The following is a 22,388-nucleotide window of genomic DNA, read 5'->3' on the forward strand; positions in this document are numbered from 1 at the left end:
CAGCCAAAAACCTCACACGTTTTTGTATTTTAAATACCCTAAAGTTAGAAAGTGTAAGAGAATGGTTATGAAGGAACTGAACCAATGGGGATGGTTTCATTAGTTCTTGGCAAGTTCCTGAACGAAAAAAGAAATTATATTGTGCAAATTAATTATATATTTATAATATATATATACAATGTATTTTCAGAATCAGAAATATTTTATTGATCCCCAGGGGAAATTGGGTTTCATCATAGTTGCTCGACCCAAGAATAGAAATGTGCAGACCCAAAATTCTAATAGACAGAAATAGAGAATAGCAACAAGAATAATGTAAGAAATATATATATATAAATATATTTTCAATTCCAAGCAACAATAAGCACACATCTGTAGTTTGGTATATCATTATGTGGATTGTACCAATTTGTTCCCCTTCTAGTGAAATAAAACAATTTTATTTTATTTACCTCCGTCTCATTGGCTGCGCTGTAATCACGGGACGGTCCTCGCACACCATTGGTTCAATCTGAAAGAAAGACGTGCTCCGATTGGCGCGTCCTCTTCGCGCGACCTTTCACCGCCGGCAGCTACTTCCTGTATCCGCCTGTGCGACGCGAGTTGTAAACAACACTGAATGTGACACTTGTACAGGAGCGTTACTTAATAACTGGCCTTGAACTTTGCCACCGAGTTCCCTCTGAAGACGGGAGACGAGCGGAGGATGCAGCAGGCTGTGGAGTGAACGTTTTGTGGTGAGTTAACCGAGGTAGACTGAGCTACAGCTGGAACCACAGCTTCACCTCCTGCAGGGCAGCTTTCTCTAGACGTTCACGGGCCGAAACGTTAAACATTCAAATGTCGAATGTCAGTCTGTTAACGGTGTGTTGAGTGAATGGATCGGGGAAGCGTCATGCTAGTGTGTTTTTCCTCCCTAATTTATTTCGATGAGGAACAAAGACACTGCTGTGAATCAGGACCACAGAAAGATTTTACTTTGAAAAACCACAGTCTGATTTTTTATTTGGTGTGAATTCCCCCAAGAAACCAGATGGTTGGGTTTTATTTAGACTTCACTGAGAAATTGAAAAGAATAATAATAATAGTTTAATTTATATAGCACCTGCTAGAAGTAGCTTCACAAAGTGCTCTCATAAAAACATGTAAATCACAGACAATTAAAATTCAACATTCCAACAATAATACGGTTTTCAGGTCACAGGTATAAAAAGACAATATAAAAAGACGACATCACATGAAAGCAAGTTTAAAAAATGTCAAATTGAAGAAAAAAAACAACCAATCGTATCAGTTTGGGATCGATAAAGTGCAGTATTTTCTAGGGCTGCAACTAAGGATTATTTTCTCAATTAATCGATTCGTTGTTTGGTCGATCGTGTTTCCCCAAACTCCAAGATGATGTTTTGTTTTCTCCACACACCAAATTTATTCAGTTTACTGTCACAGAGGAGCAAAGAAACCAGAAAATATTCACATTTAAGAAGCTGAAATCAGAGAATTTTGAATTTTTTTTCTCTCCGTAAAAACGACTCAAACCATTTTATCGATTATCAAAATAGTTGGCGATTAATTTAGTAATCGATTACTAAGCGATTACCAGATCTTACCAGTTAATAATTCATTATTCTAAGTTGCAACAGGACAGTTTGCGGCGACTTCTTCATTACAGCGATGGCTTGCCGACTAACGGATGTGAGCTATGAAGCTGGCTCATGAATAGGGACATCAAAATGAATAAATAAATAATAATTCCTGCTTCTGTGTTGTGGTAACAGACATGTGTTTTCTTCCCACTTCTCCTCTGCAGCCTGTTCTTTATTATACATCCCCCCAGTCATGGCGGGGATTTTCCAAAGAGCGTCAAAGCTGAGGACAGCGCTCAGATGTCTGAGCCTCCGCTGCAGCCTCTCATCTACAGCCGGGACCAGACTATCACCTGCAGACCCCTACGGTCCGTTTCTCAGCTGCCTCAGCTCTGTGCCGTCTGTGGTCTCGGCCCGCGGGCTACACGCTGGAGCAGACGGACCCGAGCCATCTCCCGCCGCAGCCCCGGAGAGGCGGTCCTTCTCCAGAGTGACTCCGGAAGATCTGGCCTTCTTCAGGAAGGTGCTGCCAGGCCGGACCATCACTGACCCGGACCTGCTGGAGTCGAGCAATGTGGACTGGCTCAGATCAGTGAGAGGTGAAGACTAGAGTTAATTGAAGCTGATGTATTTTTCGCGGGAATATTTATTATTCAGAACAAATTAATTCACATATTTCTTCTGCAGGTTCCAGTGAAGTGTTGTTGAGGCCTCAGACCACAGAGGAAGTTTCTCAAATTCTCAGGTAAAGGAATAAAATGATGGGAGAAGAAGGTTATAAAAGAAACACACGTCAAGCGTTTTAAATATTTTCATTCCCCTTCTGTAGTTATTGCAACAGTCGTAACCTGGCGATCAACACGCAGGGAGGCAACACTGGGCTGGTGTCGGGCAGCGTCCCAGTCTACGACGAGATCATCCTCTCCACGGCTCTCATGAACAACGTCCTGTCCTTTGATAGCATCTCTGGTAAGTCCCCAAAAAAATCTGACATTTACCCAAAATGAGCTGTTTGAAAAACTAATTGGAACATAATTGAATCATTATCAGAACTAGGGGCATGTTTAGGCCGGTCATATTGCTGGTTGCCGTTTTCCTGCGAAACGAGAAACGACTTGATAAACAACTTCCTCACCCGATTGACAGACTCTAACAACAGTTTAAGATATTTCCTCGGTGTACACAGCCGGACCCATTGATGTGCAGAGTGTTGAGCAGGCGCAGCCGTCTGCTGTTGATGAGTCCCAGTTCCTGCTGCTCAGCTGTTCGCCTGTTTATTCATAATTTTTCGATATTGGGTCATGTGTCCAAACTCACAACCGCACTGCCTTGGTCCCCCAACAACACACCTGCCAAGGTTGAAATAGATCAGATGAACGGTTATCGATATAGGCTAAATAAAGACGTACATACAGACAGAGATTCCTCGCATTACATTGAGATCCCTCTTGCACTCCCTGTTCAGGTATTCTAACCTGCCAGGCGGGTTGTGTGCTGGAGAACTTGTCTCTCTACCTGGAGGACAGAGATTACATCATGCCACTGGATCTTGGGTCAAAGGGCAGCTGTCATATCGGGGGCAACGTGGCAACTAACGCCGGTGGGCTGCGGCTGCTGCGGTACGGCTCCCTGCACGGGACTGTGCTGGGTGTGGAAGTGGTGAGTGGATTGAATGACTTAAAAACGGCTTCAGCTCCAAGTCTGGTATTAAAGTCCACCATAAAGTATAAAATGAAACCGTTGATTTAATATTTGCCGATGTGTGCGGCATGTGCAGGTGTTGGCGGACGGGCGGGTGCTGGACTGCTTAACCACGCTGCGGAAAGATAACACCGGATACGACCTCAAACATCTCTTCATCGGGTCAGAGGGAACACTGGGGGTCATCACAGCGGTGTCCGTCCTCTGTCCACGGAAACCCAAATCTGTCAATGTGGTGTTCCTCGGTGGGATTCTTCCTCCTCGCCTCTCAAATCAGAGTTTGTTCTCGTGGATTAGCAGCTAATGTCGGTCTCCGGTGTCTTGTGTCGTCAGGCTGTGAGACCTTCGAGCAGCTGCTGCAGACGTTTCAGCTCTGCAGGGGCATGCTGGGAGAAATCCTGTCCGCTTTCGAGTTCCTGGACAGTGAATGTATGAGGCTGCTGAACACGCACCTCAAAATATCCAATCCCATTTCTGGTACGCGCGCGCGCGCACACACACGTGATGCTGTCACTTCAGAGTTTAACATAAAACTAAGTTTACATACTAACACACACGTCGACCACCTTCTCTCCATCCTGCAGACTGTCCATTCTACGTCGTCATAGAAACGTCCGGGTCTGACGCGACACACGACGGAGAGAAACTCCACAACTTTCTAGAGGAGGCAATGACATCTTCGTTCATCGCCGACGGAACCGTGGCAACGGAGGACTCTAAAATAAAGGCATCTCTCGACTTCGCCGCGTCTAGCAGCTTTTGAAAAAAAGGTCAATCTGGCAATTGTAATTCGTTCCTACGTAAATAACGACTAATTTCCACTTATTCCAACTGTTCAGGCACTGTGGTCGCTGCGGGAACGCGTCACGGAGGCGCTGACTCACGAAGGCTACACCTACAAGTATGACGTCTCGCTGCCGGTGGACAGGATCTATCAGATGGTGACGGACATGAGGGAGCACCTGGGGGACCGGGCCAAGAGCGTGGTGGGATACGGACACGTGGGTACGACCGAGAGATGTTAAGAGATTTAAAAAAAATGTCAGTCAGGAGGGAAATAGTACACCTGCATTGTGAAAGTATGTAAAAACATTACCTTTAAATATTATTTTCACTGTCACCCATTCTCCCCCTGTAGGCGATGGTAACCTCCACCTGAACATCACGTCTCCCGCCAAGGACGCCGCTCTCCTCGCTGCCATCGAGCCCTTCGTCTACGAGTGGACGGCCGGCTGTCAGGGCAGCATCAGTGCCGAGCACGGACTGGGCCTGAAGAAGAGGAACTACATCTACTACAGCAAGCCCAGCCAGGCTGTGGCCCTCATGGGCAACATCAAGGCCATGCTGGACCCCAAGGGCATCCTCAACCCGTACAAGACGTTACCAGACAACCTCCAATGACCTCACTGACCTCAGAACTGTCCATGTTTGTTATACACGTTCCCAGAACTTCACTTGTTTTTCTGGTTCATGCGCACAAAGAGTCCGTTAACATGAAGTCAAAGTCAACATGCTGCTTTACTTCGTCCCAATCTCTGGACTGGACATATTCCAAGTGAAGTTACTGCTAAACATCATCAACAACCTCTACGGCTGACAGAGTAGTAGCCTCAGTCTGACCCAGTTGTTGTTCCTCCATTGCAGCTTGGCAAGGAAAAGAGTGTTTTGTTCTAAGAAGGCTGAAAACTTTGGAGTGTGCACAACCACTTGTCTTATGTAAAACAGTCTGCTGAGGCCACATATGACAAGAGGAGAGATTACACAAAAGGCAAAACATGTTTTAGCAAACCAGCAGGTCAACTCACTATTGTTTTAAGAAACTGTCCTTGAAAATCATAACGCAGACGAGCTAATGGTAAAGCAATAATGCAGTAAATGTTTTATTACATATAAAAAAAGACAAAGCAATAGTTTAAAAAAACAAAAACAACATTTGTGAACACATTTGTAACTGCACATCTAGGCAACTGTATGTTTTTAAATAAAACGGGTTCCTGATGAAGATGGAGTGTTTTTTTATGGTTGTTTTCATCAATCAGGCGACTTGTACACCATGTGTGTGGCATGATGGGACACGGAGTATCAGTATCTACCACGAACAGGTCTTCCTTGATTCATCTCTGCTGACACAGAAGACTATAGTTTTATCTGCCACAGTGAGTTTAGGAAGTATGACGGGCAGAGAGGAGCAGCTCATTTCATATTCTTATCATAAAATACAGAATAATTCCTATTGGCGGGTTCTCACTGTCTTGTTTCAGGAAGCACTAGAATAAACATGTAATGTTTTTATCCTCTTTTCCAAACAACCTCGGCAGGAATAATTCTCCTTCCTTTTCTCAACAAATGATTTCCTACTTGCTTCATAAATGAAAACGTGGGGCACAGTTAGAGAGTCGATTCCTGTAAATGTATTCAGTCCATGTCACGCCCCGTCAATCTTGCATATCCTCATAAATATCATACTACATTTAAAAAGTTTAAAAACAATTCTTTCTATTGGCTCTTTTCCTTTTGTACGTAAACGTATATGTGTGTTTTCGGAGTGCGTACGTTTGTGGTGATAGTTGGCATGTTCTGATAAAAGCTTAGTGAGTGAAATATATCTGATTGTCTCTGAGCCAAAGTGCCACGACCGCATGCCAGAACCAGGTATGTTGTGTTTCAGGTGTGTGTATGTGTGTGTGAGAGAAGGCCGAAACCCAGAGCAGTCTTAAATGGGCGTTAAAGCATTGGGATGGGATACTACAACGTGCCATCTGTGTTGTTCACACTCAGTAACAGTCCGACGGTTCAAGTCAGTGCGAACACATTGGCAACAGGTTTATGTCCCGTGGCGAAGGCTGGCTCTTCGTCAGACTGGACAAGTCCAGACATCTCGTCAGAGAGAGAGGGATGTCAGGGTGGAGGGCAGCCACAGAGAAAAGGAAGAGAATTTGAGAGAGCAAGAGAAGAGATGAGGCTAGATGACACTTGAACTCTTTTTTCCTCTGGTCTTCTATCCGTCCTCCTCATCGCCCGTTCTCCGTCAACAAACACGAGGCTCTTCTCTGAGCCGAACTCCCCGCCAGGCAGCAGCCTGCCTCTGAAGCTCCTCTCCCCCCTCACGACTCCTTACCCTTCTCCAGAGAGCTGTGGATCTTGTCCAGGGTCTTCTTGATGCGCAGAGCCGTTAGTCGCGCTGAGGGGTTCTGGTACCAGCACTCCTTCATCAGTTTCACCAGGGCAGAGAGAGTCTGACAGAGACAGAAACCACGAAACAGACAGTGAGAGGAAAGGAGTTGAAAATGTCTCCTACCAACCCCCCTAGTCTAATCCCCGGAGAATGTCCGAGTGAGCCCATGTCAGAATATAGCAGGAGAATCTCCGGAAAATTCACAGCGAGGGAGTGTTGATGACCATGAACAAAAAAACCAATACTTTCCACCCAGACCTGACAAAATACTCCTTTCCTTATCATGGGTAAAGCCAATGACTACTCACAGGATCAGAGAACCAGCGATTGGGAATGAATGGCCTCTGCTGCTCCACACACACAACCTTCCTCATGTCCTCAAAGCTGGGGTCATTTGGCACCTGATCATAGAACGGAGGTTTGTACTCCTCTACGATACCTGGAAAGGAAAAAATGAGATGAAATAATTTAAAGGAAACATAAACTAACGGTAGGGCCTGAAGTTGATTACAAAAATACAGTCGTATGAAGTGCACTCACCGTTGCTGTATGTGCGCCGCGCGATCTCCCACAGCACCAGTCCAAACGCCCAGATGTCCACTCTCTTGTAGGCATCGAAGCAGTCCGTCTGAATGGTCTCGTCCAGCACTTCGGGTGCCATGTAGCGCTTTGTGCCGACCTTGGGGTTGTTGCCCACGTCCAGCAGGTTGTCTGCCTGGAAGTGGGTCACAGCAAGACCTGTATCGGGCGACACAAAATATGCTAAATTGTAGTAGGAATCGTCCAAAAAGGATCTGTCCTGAAATAGGCAGAAATTGTGGCACAAGCCCACGTGAATACAAACAACATGGAAGAAGTTTGACAGACGGAGCGATACTTAATAATGTGAAGATGTGAAAGATGTGATGCATCAATAAAAACACTGATATCCCATATAAATAATGAAGGTTTCAAAGGACTAATAAATATAAATATGATTTGGGGTTGTATAAGCTCCCACTACATTTTGCTTATGGATACACATGATACATGAAGAAAACTCCAATGGATAATTTTTATTTAATCTATTTTATTTTTTTTTTAATGGGGGGGGGGGGGGGGGTATATTACTGAACATAAACTAATCACTCAATAATATTTTTGTTTTTTTTAAAGGACATATACTGACTTCAGTGTTACTCTCAGAAGAATATAATTTATCTATGGTCATGTTAGTGGTCTGAGCACTTTAGTGGCTAAAGGATGAAGTACTGGAATAAGGACCTAAAAAAGTAAAACCAGAGAAGAAGTAGAGAAAAGGTTACAGGAGACGAAGCGGTGGAAACACGACTGACCCAGGTCTGCGATGCAGCAGCGCAGCTCCTTCGTGACCAAGATGTTCTTGCTCTTCAGGTCCCGGTGTGCGATGGCCGGTTTCCCCTCGGTGCCGAAGATCTCCGTGTGTAGGTGCACGAGGCCGCACGCGATCGAAGCCGCCATCGCCAGGCCCTCCGACGTCTCTACAGCGACCCGCTGCAGGTAGTCGTAGAGCGAGCCGTTTTCGTGGTAGTGGGTGATGAGCCACAGCTGGGTGCTGGAGTTTCGAGACGTCATGTCAGACGCCATGAAGCCTGAGGGGAGACAAGATGGGAATAAAATAAAACTGAATCAGCATTTATTATCATTATTATTGTTTTGCTGAATGGTATCATATGTTGCACGTGTTGCTTTTTCATTGCACTCGCTCTCCATGTATTGATGCTTTCAAACATAAAGGTTTTGGGAATAACCCAAGGACATGCCTGACAGCTACATTTAGCTTGCAAAGAAGTAATTTGAGCAAAACATTTGTCTAATGAAGCTTAGAAAACAAAATCACAGACTGTTTTCCCCCTCTGAAGCTCAACTATATTCTTAGCAATGATGCAAAAAACTATCTCTGACAGGCATGAAGTGGAAATCTGAGAAATGAGATGTAATTTCTCATATACTCTACTCCCATTTCCCACTTCCCAGTCGGCAAGGCCTCACGTTTGTGTGCAACAGACTCACCCAGTATGTTTTCATGTCTTAGCAGTACCGTGTTGTAGATTTCCGTCTCTCTGAACCAGGACTTTTCATCTCTGGACGAGAAGATTTTAACGGCCACGTTCTCCCCCTGCCACTGACCCCGCCACACCTCCCCATACCTTCCTTTGCCTGGTGGAAAGTGGAGTGAAAGAAGAGAAATGAGAGACGGTAGCATAGGAAGTCAGAGTAGAGAATATACAGATATGTGGGTTTTTATAAAGCTGTGAACAGTGTGTGCATTTTTACATTTGATTTGCTATTTGGGTTGTTGTTTTTTTTTCATTTAATTTCATGGCAACATGTTCTGGTTGAAGCAGCTCTGAGTGTGATTACAGTTTCCACATCAGAGGCACGACACAGCACAGAATCACATTTTTTCCAATTACAAACTGGTACAAACTGTATCGTACTGTAGTTCAAAACAGGATCCCATGGCATCTGACCTACATATTTTTATTTCATCAATCAAATTGATTTTTTATTAGTTGCCATGACAAAAAAAAATACATCAACAAGTGTTTTAATTTTACACGACAACACACACAAGACTGGAATAGAAAAGTTACAGGTGACGTTTGCTTTGAGTCAGACAAAAATAATGTGACCTATTTTACACTGTCGTCATCTGTTTGGCAAATCTGTCATATTTGTATCACAATACAATTTCCAAACTAAAAATAGAAACGGTAAGATAGTCATCCAAGAAAAGTTGAATCAAGGGCAACCATAAACATGATCTGGATGACTGATAATCATCAGAGGCATCAATGTGTTCAGTCATTTAAAACAAACAAACTGAGCAGCAAAGAGAGACTGAGCATGAAGGAACTTTGGATGACGAAACACTGACAGTTAGATCACTGTGGTTAAGCAAATGTCTGAAAAAAAAATTTAATAGAGTCCTGCTTTACCTACCTACACACTCCATCAGACTGATCTGCCTGGCCACAGTTCTCTGGACAAGGAAGGGAAGACCTGAACCACTACCTGACGTACAAGAGTGAGCCAACAGGTCCTGGAGACAGAGACAAACATTAGTTTAGCTGTTTTATGTCATAATCTTTTGAAAGGAGCAAAGTAATACACACGTCATGTAGGTGCAAAGCTACTCTGCATATACCAGGATCAAGCTTACTGAAAATAATTTCTCAGTGCCAAAAAATACCTCGCAAATACACATTGGTAAAGCATAGAAAGGTACAGATACATTTTTATTATCCCCACAGCTGGGAATGTCAATGCTGTTGTGAATCTGTTCACGTGGTCTCGTCTCATTCTTACCGCTAAAGTGCTGTCTCCCACATTTGAGGAGATGAGGCCGTCGATGGCTCCCTGCTCGGTGTCAAATTCCTGCAGCCTCTGCAGACGGCCGTGGTGGAGCCTCCTGCAGGCCAGCACCGACACTACAGACAGCAGAGCCAGAACCACCACTGGGCCGAGCACGAAGAGAGCCAAGGTCTGGACACGATAGCGGACAGGCTCGCCTGCTGGCTCGTCTTCTGAGGGCAAGGGTAGAGAGGAAGTAGACGGAGTGGGGGAAAAGGGAAAAATTACATAGTGACACATCTTGTGGACAGCTACAGAACACAATAGCTTCTTTGCTGAAATTAAACATGTAATTAAAGCTGCTATCCACGTACCTGACGGAAGCAGAGACATCAGAGAGTTCCTGGTGGTGTTGCCGTTGCACATGTTGTCAGAGCAGCAGACAATCGCCTGGTGGAAGGACGGAGCCGTGGAGCAATGTAGGAGGATTTTTTCCGGCCCGTTCAGGCAGCCATGCTCAAACGCCACCCTGCTGCCGCCCACTTTGACAGAGGAGAAGCACCGGGTTCCCTGGCAGCGGGCGGCCTGGGGGCATGTGGGGCTGTCGCACAGACACACCAACTGTCCATCTGTTGAGAAGATGATACCAGTTTACCATACACTCGTGCTGTTTTACATGACACACAAACACATAAATGCTGGAGTTAAATAAGGCAGCTGGCCAAAAGAAAGTACTGTCTCGCCAACTTTCCTACCCACAACAACACTGACTAGAAGAGCTGCCCATCTGGCAAAACGCAACTGAACTCGCAAAAAAAGACATTCAATTGGCAATGGTTACTCACTCTGTTGTAGTTGTCAACAGGGGGGTAGGACTCTCATTGTACTCACAAGCAAGTCTTTGTTCATCATATTTGTATTCATCAGTCTAAATGTATCAACCTAATGATTCAAATGGTTTCACATTATCAACACATTCACATTGTTCTTTTAGCTTTTATGTGCATTGCAATAAAATCCTAAAAAGCAGAGACATCTTTTTTTTTTCTTCCCCTCCAATGTCAAAAAGGAACAAATATAGGGAGTTTATAGTGATGGTGTGATTGGATCGGACTTTTCCAAGATGTAGAGGTTGATTTCAATATCCCAAAACAGAACATACAATTTGAAGAAGGTATGGGGCACTATAGGTTAGTTGTTTTACACCATCTAGGGGAATTCATGTGTCAGGTTTATATAAAAGGCAATTATTTCATGGTTCAATTTGTCCAAAAGCAGATTGTGCCTGTTGCTAAAACACTATACAGTCTAATTGTCCTATACCAGCACTAAAGTTATCTGGATAACTCAATAACAGCAACAGGCCCAAAATACTGTGGATCCAGACAATTTTAAAAAAGCACTTCTACCAAAACCTGTTAGATATATATTATTTGTTTTTCACTTGGCCCCTCAACAGTTTTCATATGTCAATCTGAGAGGCACAATCCCTTTTTGGTTGCATGTGACCTATGCTGACGTCACAGATCCCAACTGGCACGCTGTTTCCAGCTGCAACTGAAAAAGCCCATGACAACAATGCACACGTGACGCCCATGATGGGGTGTGGGTGCACACGAAGATATGTGACAACTGATGCTTCATAATATGCAAGCACGAACAAAAAATAAATGATTGTTACAAAATGTGACTGAGCACAGTACCTGAGCCCTCGGCTGATGTGTGCAGGGCCTGCAGCAGGAGCAGCAGCAGGAGGACGTGGACGCTGCGACGACCCATGTTTCAGTGCACTGGCGGAGGGAGAGAGGAGAGGAGCCATGGAGAGTTCACATGAGTACACCCATGAGGATAATTACATTTAGCCCCTCTGTGTTGTCTGATTACACGAGGCCGAGGCTGCAGACCGGGAGGAAGACGCAACTCTTAAATGGTCGAATCCAATTAATCCAAAGAGTCTTTTGTCAGAGCCTCGTTTGATAAACATTGCGCATTATCGAATGACTGAAGACGTTTCAAAAGGGAATGAAACAAAAACACACACACACACACACACACACACGCACCGACAGTTTGGAAAGTGAATTGTCTTCGACTTGACATAATATTCTTTTTTTTTTTTTGCTGATGAGTTTCTGATTGAACAGCTGATCAGAACAAATGTTTTTGTTGTCATGTGTTTAACTTTAGCTGGGTTCCCCCCTTAGATGCTAACAGCTGCTGTAGCACAACTACCAACGCGCACTCCGTCGGCGAGATTTCACCCAGTAGCCCCAGACTTCCGACGCAAAAACGACGACAACGCACCGCGATCAGCTGCGAAACTGGTTGTCCGCTGTGGCTAACAGGCCACCAACAGGCGGCTTTATTGACCGCCTCGGCGGCGCCAGTCAGGCAAAGACGACCGCCCCGTTAGCCCCGTTAGCCGCGCAAGCTAAGCTAGCTGAGCTAGCCGCGCGAGCCACAAAGCGCCGCCTGGCAGCCAAAATAGTCAGGGATGTAAAACCAACAGCCGCCTACCTGGCACACACGCAGCGCGGCCCCCTAACTCATCCCGGCACCGTCCGTGTGTCCGCGTGTTAGGTTTGAATAATGTCGTTAGCGTGATTTGTGGCGTAAAAAGAAGCCGACAGCAGGACCCCAGCCCTGCCCACCCGCCGTCTGCCGTTCCCCCCTCCTCGTCCGCCTCCAGCGGCTCCGCATGACGTCACCACAACATTACAATCGAGATGCATTGTGGGGCAGCGCAGTCATCCAGCAAATCAAAATGTATTTGATGGTTCAAGTAAATATGTGAATTAGTGCATTTGTACATGAGTACACTACTGAGATACTGCTGCTGCTTTATTGCAACTTGCACTTGGTGTTTACTTTTGCTAAGTACATGGATACTTACTCCACAGACATTGGAGGAATATTGTTGATAATATGCAAAAACGAAATGAAAAAAGGAATATTTCCAAAAGTTTGAAAAAAAAGGAAGGCACCATTTAAAGTAAAAGATAGATAGATATAGATACTTTATTGATCCAAAGCTGGGAAATCCTGATGTAACAACAGCACACTTTAAAAATATATACAATATCTACACAAATAAATGTAAAATATACGAATTGCAAAAAATATAGCGAATAATAATAATACATTTAAGGAAAAGCATTTTATTTATTTTATTATGATGCACTAATATGCAAGAAACATTTTAATGTTGCATCTTGCTCGAGGTGGAGCTCATTTACATCTTTTATAATCTGTTGGGGAACTTCATAATATTAGCAGAACCATATGACTCAGACATTGGGTGTCTTTTAATTTGAACTTTTGACAAATCTTACAATCCTTGTACAGTTCTCTCTGGGTGTGTGGACACACCTACTCGGTGATCTAATGTCACGTATACAGCTCCACAGAGATTTGGAAACAAGACAGATGGTGATTATTAATGTAATCAAGGACACTTACTGTTAAAAATGCCAATCAATATTTAGAGTTAGTCTCCTCATGTCACTCAATAGTCCAATAACAACTGTTGATGACTGACAGTGTAATAACACTTATAATATTGGTCTCACTGTGTCAGAAATCTTCCTTTCAGTCTTTTTGCATACTTAAATGTGAGAGTTGCTTTCGATTTTGTAATGCAATCAAACATAGCTTGAATCTTAGCGAGTTACTTTATTTGATAAAGTACGAGTGACTAACAAGACGTCAAAGTCTCTGTGTTTCTCTCTGGGACGGCTTCAATGGAATGTTATATTTGGACTAAATTGAGGTCAAAGTTTTATTCCCTTGAAATCAGCAAACACAATTGTTTTGTCATATGATCCGCTGCCTGTTTAATCTAAGTGACAGAGGGACAACTCTGATCTCTTACTGTGACACACACTTTTTTTTTTCAGTAGTGAATAAGTTAGATACAATGTTTGAAATTCTGGTGGATATGAGAGGAAACACAAAAATAAAAGTATGTGCCTGGTTTCATAGTGTTTAATAGCAAAGGCCACTTTGCCGGACACTAATGACAACCTCTGCCAACATCATAAATTATTAATGCAGTTTTGTAAATAAACATATTTTCCAATCTGACAGATTGTATCCATTCTCCTTTTACTTTTTGTCTTTTACTGTAATGTAATTATATCTTTGTCAAATTTTATGTGCATGCTTCAACTGGAAAGCTGTGAATGAGAGGCAAATTGTCTATTTACATGTTTTGCTTCATGCATTTTCTAATTCATGTTGTTTGCCACACTCATTTGAGCTTTTTGTGCTCTGAGCAGTGGCTTTCTTGTATTTACCACTTTCTCCTGCTGGGATTTTAGATGTTTAGATGTTTAGATTGTTGTTTTAATGGCTAATTTAACATCTGGTCAAGGGACGAAGCTTGGAAAGTATTTGCTGGTAAATGGGCATTGTTTCTGTAAAAAAATCAAGCAGATACCAGGAAATTAGCAGAGGTAAACACAGCAAATAACATATTTATTGTGTTTATTTTGAGGCTGACCAACCTCCGGAAGGCTTATCCTATATACTGTCGCTGGTTCTTTCGGGAGCGAACACATTTTGTTCAGAACACAATGTGAGTGCTTGATTTGAAAAGTCCCTCAGTGCTTCCGTCTCCCTTCACCCATAACATGCCGAAAAATCACATACACCACCCTCCCCCAAAAATAAGAGCTCTCCCACTCTATCCGAAAATCTGCCTGCAAACCCATCAGCTGTGACCCGGAGCACTCATGTAGATCTGAAATGGCACAACACTGCGACTAAAAGATGGATAAGAAGATTAATTCATTTCACCTCTCGCCTGTTGAGATTGATGTAAATCTTGGTTCAGAAAGATGTCCCTGAGTGTGTGTCTGTGTGTGTGTGTGTGTGTGTGTGTGTGTGTGTGTGTGTGTGTGTGTGTGTGTGTGCGTGTGTGTGCAAAGAGAGAGAAAATGGAGAACTGTATCGAGTAGCCGATATATTTTCCCTCCACTGGGTCCCGTGGCCGCGGACAATAGCCAGTGCTGTTTGTCCTTGCGTACCTGGGGCTTTAGTCTCCAGTGAGTTGGAGCAAGCCCCGGCCCGTATCTATTCTCCCCCAGCACAGAGGCACATTGTCCGAAACCTTTTTAATTAAGGACCCCAGGTTGACACTCTGTGCCAGGTGACCTGAACTGCTCTGAGCCTACATATGCCGACCACTATCGTCTCCGCTGGGGATAAGTCTCACGGGATAATTGGAGGGGGAAATGCTATACTGATATCATGAGATGGAGGAAAGGATTATCTACTGAGGCCTGTGTCTTGAGAGGCAGGGACAGAGGGATAATGTGATGTTTTCTTCTTTCTACTTCCAGCCCAACTTGCCTCATCCCCCCCCCCAAAGCACCCCTCTCTCTCTCCCCCTCTCTCAGGACCAGGTTATAAATGAGGAAGGGGGCAGGTGAGTGACTTTTTTCAATAAAATCCACTGGCTCTTCACCTGTGTTGTATTAGAGAGATTGTCCCAAGCAGGTTTTCCCAACAGAGCCGACATGGAGCGTCTAGACAGAAAGCTGCCTGCAGCTTTCCTCCTGCTTCTGCCTCTTCTGTCCGTCAGCGGAGTCGCCAATCAAAAAACTACAGGTAGATTACGCCAAACAGTGCATGCGTGTTCAAAATTGTGTCTCAAAAGGCAGGGGATACCCTTTTCTCACAAACGACTGCATGAGGTGTAACTATTTCAAATTTTTCAGGTATGTGCTCTTGCATTTAATTTACTCTCGATTTTGCCACTCCCATTGTTTTTGTTCAGTTTCCTGGTGTGTATTGTCTGATGCCGAGGAGCAAAAGTGTCTGGATTTGGCCGGGAACGCCACAGCTCTGAATATTAGAGGAACGTTGCAATGCGTCCGTGGCCTGAACACCAGGGATTGTATAGACAAAATCAAGGTACCAGAAGAAAACAGTGATGGGGAGGGGGGGTTGTCCTGTCTGCATTACAAAATATGATAATCCAACTCTGTTGTAGGTTCTTTATTCACTCCTCTTGAAGATGATTCCATTTTTCACTATCTTCTAAAATACTTGTATTTTAACTATGAGGCGGATACTGTCAGATACGTGTCATTTGAAATGTTTTCATCTCAATGGAAGAGGTCCAAAACAATCTTCTTTGCTGTGCACTTTTGTTTTGGTTGTTGTTGTTTTTACCAGAATGGAACAGCAGATGCAGCCTCCATGTTCGCAGATGACATTTATGCTGCTGGCCTCTGCCACGGACTGGAGCTGGCAGCAGGCGAGTCCCACAACGGAGTTGGTGAGCAAATACTGGAGCAACTTCCCCAACGAGAGTCAGACCACACAAGGAATAGACTTAGTTGATGCCCAAACATGGTTACGTGAACATTAACAGCAGTACATGCAGGTACCATGTAAACACCTGTATATCTATGCGTAGAAGTATTTTATGTTGTTATGTCATGTCTTATTTTTGACATGTTAAACGATATCACCACTTGCTTTATCCTCATCTGATTTTTCCTCTGAATCCCTTCTTCCAGATGGTATTAGCTACTACGTGGTGGCGATGGCTCGCCGCTCCTCCTCGGACCTGTCCCTGCTGGAGATGCACGAGCGCAGCTCCTGTCACCCCGGCATGCGTACCACCGTGGGGTGGACTGTCCCTATTGGCTACCTGGTCAACACCTCCCAGATAAGAGTGGGGGAGCAGTGCAACTTCCCCAGAGGTGAGACAGAGTTGGACATAGGGGAAGAGATATTCAGCAAAAAAAAAACAAAACAAAAAAAACCTTGTGTGTGTATATGTGTAAGTCTTTGTGTGCATGGTATATGAGAGGTTTCGGAGGGAGGAGGGGAGAAGCGGTGATGTGGAAAGAAGAGGTGAAGGGGATGGAGAAGGTAAGAGGAGAGGAGTCAGTAACAGAACAGAGCATCTTTCTGTCTAAGTGTGAGATTGATAAGTGTGTGTGTGTGTGTGTGTGTGTGTGTGTGTGCGCCTGACAATGGAGTGCCCTATGTGTTAGAGCAAAAACTTTAAAATGGATTCTGAATTTAATGTGAGGTCAATGTAAAGGATATAGAATGGGTGTGATGTGGGTCATCTTGCTGGAAAGATGGAAATCTAGGAGTTACCATTCAAAGGAAACCAGGTTAATCTGAAGTAATCAGAAAACTGCCCAAGATGCGGGTGTCTGGAAACAGGTTGGTGTAATTTAATGGAGAGTAAGAGAAGTTAGTTAAGTGGTCCATTGGACGCTGGGCTTCTTCCGTTACCTTTCTCTCCTTCAGCCCCTTTACTTCCCTCCACTCCGTCCTCTCACTCAGTCTCCTTGTTCTTTCACCAGCGGTCGGAAACTTCTTTGGTTACAGCTGTGTGCCGGGTGTCAAAGACCCCCAGCACGACCCCAGAGGCAACAACCCCAAGAACCTGTGCGAGGCCTGCATCGGAGACGACAACGACCGACACATCTGTGCCAACAGTCACAGGGAGAGACACTACGGAGAGGCAGGGGCGCTGAGGTACAACAACATGTACCACACCGGCACTAACAACATGGGAACTGATACACTAATGGCACCCGGAGGAAGTGTAGCTGTTACGCCCTCCGCCTGTGTGTCTCCCTCATTTAATTCCTCTCAGCCCACTGTCTCCATGAGGGGAAAATAGTGAGTGATAAGGAGCTGCCTCTGTAGAAGGCAAATAATATGACATTAGATGGGCAACAACAGACAGCAAACAGACCAAAATGAGAGTGCTGTAACTGCTGTTAATGTCAGTTTCAACCTTTGTCTGCATGTTATAATCAAAGACAATGGCGTGCATTTGCTCACAAATATGTAATTGTGCAGTAGAGCTCAGTAAAATGGCCTTTGGCCTAATAGCAAGTGTGTCTGAGATGGGAATAACAGAGCTAGAGGAGCTAACTTAACAATTTCCCAAAGTGCCACAATAGGCAGCAGAGAGGGTTTACTTATGCTCTCCAGAGTCGCGCTGTTACAATAACACATTCCCGAGCACGATTTCCCCCCTTCAAGTCATGTATTTGATCCATTTGAAGATGAAAGTGTTTGATTATTCCTGTGTTTCATGTCTTTGTTACAGATGTGTGGCTGAAAACCTCGGCGACGTGGCCTTTGTCAAACACACGACAATCTTTGACAATTTGGATGGTCAGTGTTTAAATCACGATGCCCTTTAGAGACTACATGAGCAGTTATACAGTATGGGGACGGAATATTCGATTTTAATTCAGTCATGCTGAGGGTTACTTGGGGACAGCGGGAAGTGCTAGTCCCCGTGAAGACACAGGATGTCAGTGTTTCACAATATTTCCAGTGGAATCCAGAGCACGGTGACCAAATTTAATTGAAACGATAAGATGATGAATGTGTGTGTTTGTGAGACAGGGACGGTGAGAAAAACATGAATATTAGGAATAATGAAATTAAGACATGAGTGAGAGAGGGGGGGAAAAACAGACAGGGACAGGAAGGGACAGACATACTGACATTTCTTTCTGTCCAGAAATGAAATGCCCTAATTCCCTGTTTGGCTGCATCTGCTCCTCCGCTTTGGGCAACTTCCAAAATTAATGGTGATCATTATCGCGGTCACGCTTCACAGACTCTGCTGGTACAGCCAAGAAGGAGCAGTTTGACGCCGGCTCAGGGAACACTGTCCCTGTTTAACGAAGCACGCTTCCTCATATGGTTCACAAATGTCTGGAGTCAGACCAATTAACGGAGGTCAAGGAAACCCAGACGGTGTGCGCCGGTCTGTCAGCGGTGGAGAGAGTAGCCCCAAGGTGGTCTGCATGGGGTGGTTTAGTTTGCTTTCATTTTTAGGTGGTAAACAAAATCTCTCAGTCAAAATTTGAAATTCAGCATATAAACTCAACATAGAGATTCAAGTACAAATTTAAAAAAAATATAGCAGTTCTTCCAAGCTGCTTCAATTCTGTATAAAAAAAAAACACAAAATATAATTAACTTATAAGGAATACTTCCACTTGTATTAATTAGATTTACATTCAAAGACTTTGTATTTCAACCACTCTCATGTCTGTCCATTGAATACAATAGCGACCAGTTAGCTTAGCTTAAACTGGGAGAAAAAGTTTAAGTACAGTGTACCTGTATGGGTGGTAAAGTGCCGGACAACTTCAAGATCGGGTGCAATGACTTTCTGGAGTCTGGAGCAAATACTCCAGGACTTCACTGTGACTGTGTCCGGCTGATAAATCCCCATAAATCACAAATTGCCATTTTTACACTTCAGTTCTTGTGCAGATTAAATAAACACGATATAATGTGGCGCCAATGCGGACCTGTAAGGTCTGGAATCACCAGCAGGGGGCGACTCACTGGTTGCAAAAAGAAGTCCGTTTCTGTCTGTAGTCTATGTCTATGAGAAAATGACTCTTCATTTGATTTATAACGTCAGTAAACATTTTCCTGAGGAGTTTACGGTCTGAATTGCTAGTTTCAAGTCTTCTTCAATACAGCATGATGTTCATTTTGTAAATCCTGATCCCATGTAGACTAAAATTGACGATAAAAGCACCATTCTTTCCCCAAAATGTCCAATCTGACAGACGTCCACTCCTCTCCTGCCCAGGTAAGAACCAGGAGTCCTGGGCCCTGGACCTGGAGCTGGAGGACCTGAAGCTGCTGTGCCCAGATGGGACGGAGGCGGGTCTGGACGAGTACGAACATTGCCACCTGGCAGCCGTCCCGGCAAACGCTGTGGTGGTGCGCATGGAGGACAAGTGCCGCGTCTGGAAGTTCCTGGAACGTTTGCAGGTGGGCGCGGGTGGAAAATGGATTCTACAAATTGCATGTGTGTGTGTACGTGTGTGTGTTTGTGTGCTCTATTCCCCAGGTATGTGTGTGTTTATGTCCATCTTTTATCTCAGTGGAGTCTGTGTTATTGATCTGCACATCTCAGAACGCAGGTATGTGCCAAGCTGTCATCCTTCTTTCTTTCTGAGTGTGTGGGAGACGCCAGGATGACTGATACGTTCTGAACTGATCCCCCCCGGCTACACACATGCAAACACACACACACACACACACACACACATAGCCACGCATTCCCAAAGAAACCCACACACGTGTGAACGCAGAGCTCGCCAACGCACGTCAATGCATGCCCTCATGCATCAAATGCTGTCACACACTTTCTCTCCCCTGCAGAATGCGTTTGGCAACGGCCACCAGGGCTTCAGCCTGTTCAGCTCAGTCGGCTACGGTGGCTCAGATCTGCTCTTTAGTGATGCCACCCACCACCTGCAGAGGGTTCTGGGTAGCTACACCTCCTGGCTGGGCCCCACTTACACCACCATGCTGCAAGCCTTCGAGTGTGAGGGTGAGTGTGTGTGTGTGTGTGTGTGTGTGTGTGTGTGTGTGTGTGTGTGTGTGTGTGTGAGTCCACTGCAGCTGTTCTCATTATTGTACTTTCCCTCTAACAGGTTTCTGCTGATGGAACAGGAGGAAGACATCCAGCGCGCCGTCCCTCCGACTCCATCCTCCCGTTCTGCCTTCCCTCCCTGCCATCTGTGTCTCTCCATCCCACCCATCTCTCCTCCTCTTTTCTCGGCTTTTGGTGTTTGTTTTCCCCCTGCATTTTCTCTCCACCCGTTCCACATTATTATATCCTGCAACCTATGTCTTCTGTAGTGTGCTGGCTGGCGGGGTTGGACATCGCTGAGGGGGGCTAATCGGCTAAGAAAAACTTTCAGAACACATCCCTGAAATTGATTAAAAGGAAAAAGAAATGGCTGGAGATAGAATAAGAATAGCATAAAATTAGAAAACAATAGAAAGAAAACAGGAAAGTGAGTTGTTGTAGTTGTGTTTTTTGTCTTTTTTTCCATTTTAAAAGGAGGATTTTGATAAAGATTTCGAGTGGGAGGAAACGTGTCCCCCATTATTGATGAACATACACAGAAGAACAAAAATAATTAAAAAAGAACAGTCAACCGTTCCCACTCTGTGCGTTTGTTGGGAGGTTGTGTTCTTCTCAGCTTGTGGCATTAGTCTAAGTTTCAGTACCTCCCTCCCACCCTCCTCCCACAGGGTCTGTCTCTGGCACTGAACAACAGGGTGCTATTAACGATGAGCTTAGAAGACTCTATGTGTGTGTGTGTGTGTGTGTGTGTGTGTGTGTGTGTGTGTGTGTGTGAGAGAGAGAGAGAGAGAGAGAGAGAGAGTATACACTTTGTCCCACAGCCACTCAGTCTGGCATACTATACCGTTTGTGTGCGAGTGAGAGAAAGTGTGTGTACGTTTCTGTGTCTACGTGTTAGCGTGTGTGTGTGTATGTGTGTGTGTGTGTGTGTGTGTGTTGATAGGATTGGTGCTTTCCCATGGCTTGCATAGCTTTTCGACTTTTGGATCACTGGTTTCTCACGTCTGGTATGGTGGACCTGGCCGTGCCAGCTCACCGTGTATTGTTACACTATACAGTGAGGAGAAGGGGGATTAGGGCTCCGGTTGCCTCCTGTGACCCCGGACTGAGACCTAAAAAAAAAAAGAAGCTTTGATTGTCTTCTCATCTGTGGCAACATGCGCCTCATCCCCAAGTCCCATAACATGCTCTCGAAACCCCCTCGGTCTCTCCTGCTTCTGTTATTTTTTAACTACATAGCAACGCATAAAGGAATAAATGTTTTTTCTACCATATGTCGTTTATACGCTACCATTGCTACCGTCTGCGAGATGTTCATTTGATAGGTGGTAATAGTTACTAAGGAGGTTTGAGGGTGGTGTTACATGCAGAAATTAGTGCGAGCAGTGTGTAGTGTCATCAAATAAGTGTCACGAAGAAGAGTATGACCGATTTGATGTGATGTGGACAAACAGTGATTGTCATGAAAATGCGTCTTCTAGTCTTCTAGCCATTAAAAGAAAACTGTGAGAGAATTACTTGACACAAACCACCCTGTACTGTAAAACGTAAAGCTTACTTCACTCCTTTCATTATTTCTTTCACATTCTGCATCACAGAGCTTGTCAATAAACTGATTAATAGGATTCAGGTTTTTTTTTATATTAATCTTTACACTCCCATGTGTGGACCATACGTTTTTGCCCCCATTCTCAAAAGAGAAGCTACACAAGTGAGGGCAAATCTGTTGTCTTCATTTCATCTTTGGTTTGTACCGACGGGGCTGTTAGTTTTCACATTTGTCCGACACTCTTGATGTAAATACTCCTCGCTGCCTGAATCATTAGAGCTGCAAACCTTCTTCTTTTTTTTTAACCAATTAAATGAATGACGATAAAGAAAAGACTCCTCTCTTCCTTCCGAGCCCACTTGTAACTCTCCTGAAACAGTTACGCTTTAGCTGTGTGGAAATGACTTATGCTTGATTCCATAACATCTCCTGCCCCATCTCGCACTCGCCGCCTCTCTCGCACATGTACAGTCAGAAATAGAATTGAGAATGGAAGGAAATACAAAGGGGGTGGGGGATTGGGATGAAGGGAGGGAGAGAAAAGGGAGGTGTCACACACACACACACACACACACACACACACACACTCACACACACACACTCACACAAATCTACATTCACTCAGGTGCTCACGCAGGTGGAGAGAAGCGCCTCCCCGGTAGTGAA

The 22,388-nt window shown here is 44.5% G+C and overlaps 3 protein-coding genes across 7 annotated transcripts; 2 read left to right on the top strand and 1 right to left on the bottom strand.

Moving 5' to 3' along the window:
- Nucleotides 1-566: 566 nt before the first annotated feature.
- d2hgdh (D-2-hydroxyglutarate dehydrogenase) lies at nucleotides 567-5,289 on the top strand. Of its 3 annotated transcripts, none has more exons than XM_035610369.2 (10): nucleotides 567-737; nucleotides 1,811-2,185; nucleotides 2,274-2,331; nucleotides 2,416-2,555; nucleotides 3,052-3,245; nucleotides 3,364-3,532; nucleotides 3,621-3,764; nucleotides 3,872-4,014; nucleotides 4,127-4,292; nucleotides 4,426-5,289. In XM_035610369.2, the coding sequence occupies exons 2-10, from the start codon at nucleotides 1,840-1,842 to the stop codon at nucleotides 4,686-4,688; spliced, it is 1,623 nt and encodes a 540-aa protein (XP_035466262.2). In that variant the 5' UTR covers nucleotides 567-737; nucleotides 1,811-1,839; the 3' UTR covers nucleotides 4,689-5,289. The 3 variants fall into 3 exon arrangements, with proteins under 3 accessions (XP_035466262.2, XP_035466263.2, XP_035466264.1); XM_035610370.2 differs by having other exon boundaries at nucleotides 1,838-2,185; XM_035610371.2 differs by having other exon boundaries at nucleotides 4,127-4,288; nucleotides 4,426-4,597.
- On the bottom strand, nucleotides 5,138-12,453 carry acvr1l (activin A receptor, type 1 like). 3 transcript variants are annotated; one of them, XM_035610374.2, is made up of 10 exons: nucleotides 12,295-12,453; nucleotides 11,481-11,567; nucleotides 10,152-10,406; nucleotides 9,793-10,007; nucleotides 9,427-9,526; nucleotides 8,494-8,640; nucleotides 7,797-8,072; nucleotides 7,003-7,200; nucleotides 6,771-6,901; nucleotides 5,138-6,523 (listed from the first exon to the last, which is right to left on the bottom strand). In XM_035610374.2, the coding sequence occupies exons 2-10, from the start codon at nucleotides 11,554-11,556 to the stop codon at nucleotides 6,392-6,394; spliced, it is 1,530 nt and encodes a 509-aa protein (XP_035466267.2). In that variant the 5' UTR covers nucleotides 11,557-11,567; nucleotides 12,295-12,453; the 3' UTR covers nucleotides 5,138-6,391. The 3 variants fall into 3 exon arrangements, with proteins under 3 accessions (XP_035466267.2, XP_035466265.2, XP_035466266.2); XM_035610372.2 differs by having other exon boundaries at nucleotides 9,793-10,010; XM_035610373.2 differs by lacking the exon at nucleotides 12,295-12,453 and adding an exon at nucleotides 12,082-12,191 and having other exon boundaries at nucleotides 9,793-10,010.
- Nucleotides 12,454-15,238: 2,785 nt separating this feature from the next.
- On the top strand, nucleotides 15,239-22,039 carry LOC118286818 (otolith matrix protein). The gene is made up of 9 exons (XM_047337769.1): nucleotides 15,239-15,387; nucleotides 15,557-15,693; nucleotides 15,958-16,060; nucleotides 16,305-16,490; nucleotides 17,109-17,283; nucleotides 17,867-17,934; nucleotides 19,382-19,566; nucleotides 19,960-20,131; nucleotides 20,235-22,039. Exons 1-9 carry the CDS (start codon nucleotides 15,297-15,299, stop codon nucleotides 20,243-20,245), a joined length of 1,128 nt encoding a protein of 375 aa, XP_047193725.1. The 5' UTR covers nucleotides 15,239-15,296; the 3' UTR covers nucleotides 20,246-22,039.
- The last annotated feature ends 349 nt before the right edge of the window (nucleotides 22,040-22,388 follow it).

The sequence above is a fragment of the Scophthalmus maximus genome, chromosome 15 (genome assembly GCF_022379125.1).
Source record: "Scophthalmus maximus strain ysfricsl-2021 chromosome 15, ASM2237912v1, whole genome shotgun sequence".
In the NCBI taxonomy this organism is placed as follows: domain Eukaryota; kingdom Metazoa; phylum Chordata; class Actinopteri; order Pleuronectiformes; family Scophthalmidae; genus Scophthalmus; species Scophthalmus maximus.

Bases quoted from the DNA above. Each gene is read 5' to 3' on its own strand.
- d2hgdh (XM_035610369.2), top strand. From the start codon at position 1,840: ATGGCGGGGATTTTCCAAAGAGCGTCAAAGCTGAGGACAGCGCTCAGA. The intron at 2,556-3,051 runs GTAAGTCCCCAA...CTCCCTGTTCAG, and splicing joins GTCCTTTGATAGCATCTCTG to GTATTCTAACCTGCCAGGCG. The intron at 4,015-4,126 runs GCATCTCTCGAC...CCAACTGTTCAG, and splicing joins CGGAGGACTCTAAAATAAAG to GCACTGTGGTCGCTGCGGGA.
- acvr1l (XM_035610372.2), bottom strand. From the start codon at position 11,556: ATGGGTCGTCGCAGCGTCCACGTCCTCCTGCTGCTGCTCCTGCTGCAG. The intron at 10,407-11,480 runs GTACTGTGCTCA...TCTTCTCAACAG, and splicing joins CACATCAGCCGAGGGCTCAG to ATGGACAGTTGGTGTGTCTG. The intron at 7,201-7,796 runs GTCAGTCGTGTT...CGCCCGATACAG, and splicing joins CTGCTGCATCGCAGACCTGG to GTCTTGCTGTGACCCACTTC.
- LOC118286818 (XM_047337769.1), top strand. From the start codon at position 15,297: ATGGAGCGTCTAGACAGAAAGCTGCCTGCAGCTTTCCTCCTGCTTCTG. The intron at 15,388-15,556 runs GTAGATTACGCC...GTTTTTGTTCAG, and splicing joins CGCCAATCAAAAAACTACAG to TTTCCTGGTGTGTATTGTCT. The intron at 17,935-19,381 runs GTCAGTGTTTAA...TCTCCTGCCCAG, and splicing joins AATCTTTGACAATTTGGATG to GTAAGAACCAGGAGTCCTGG.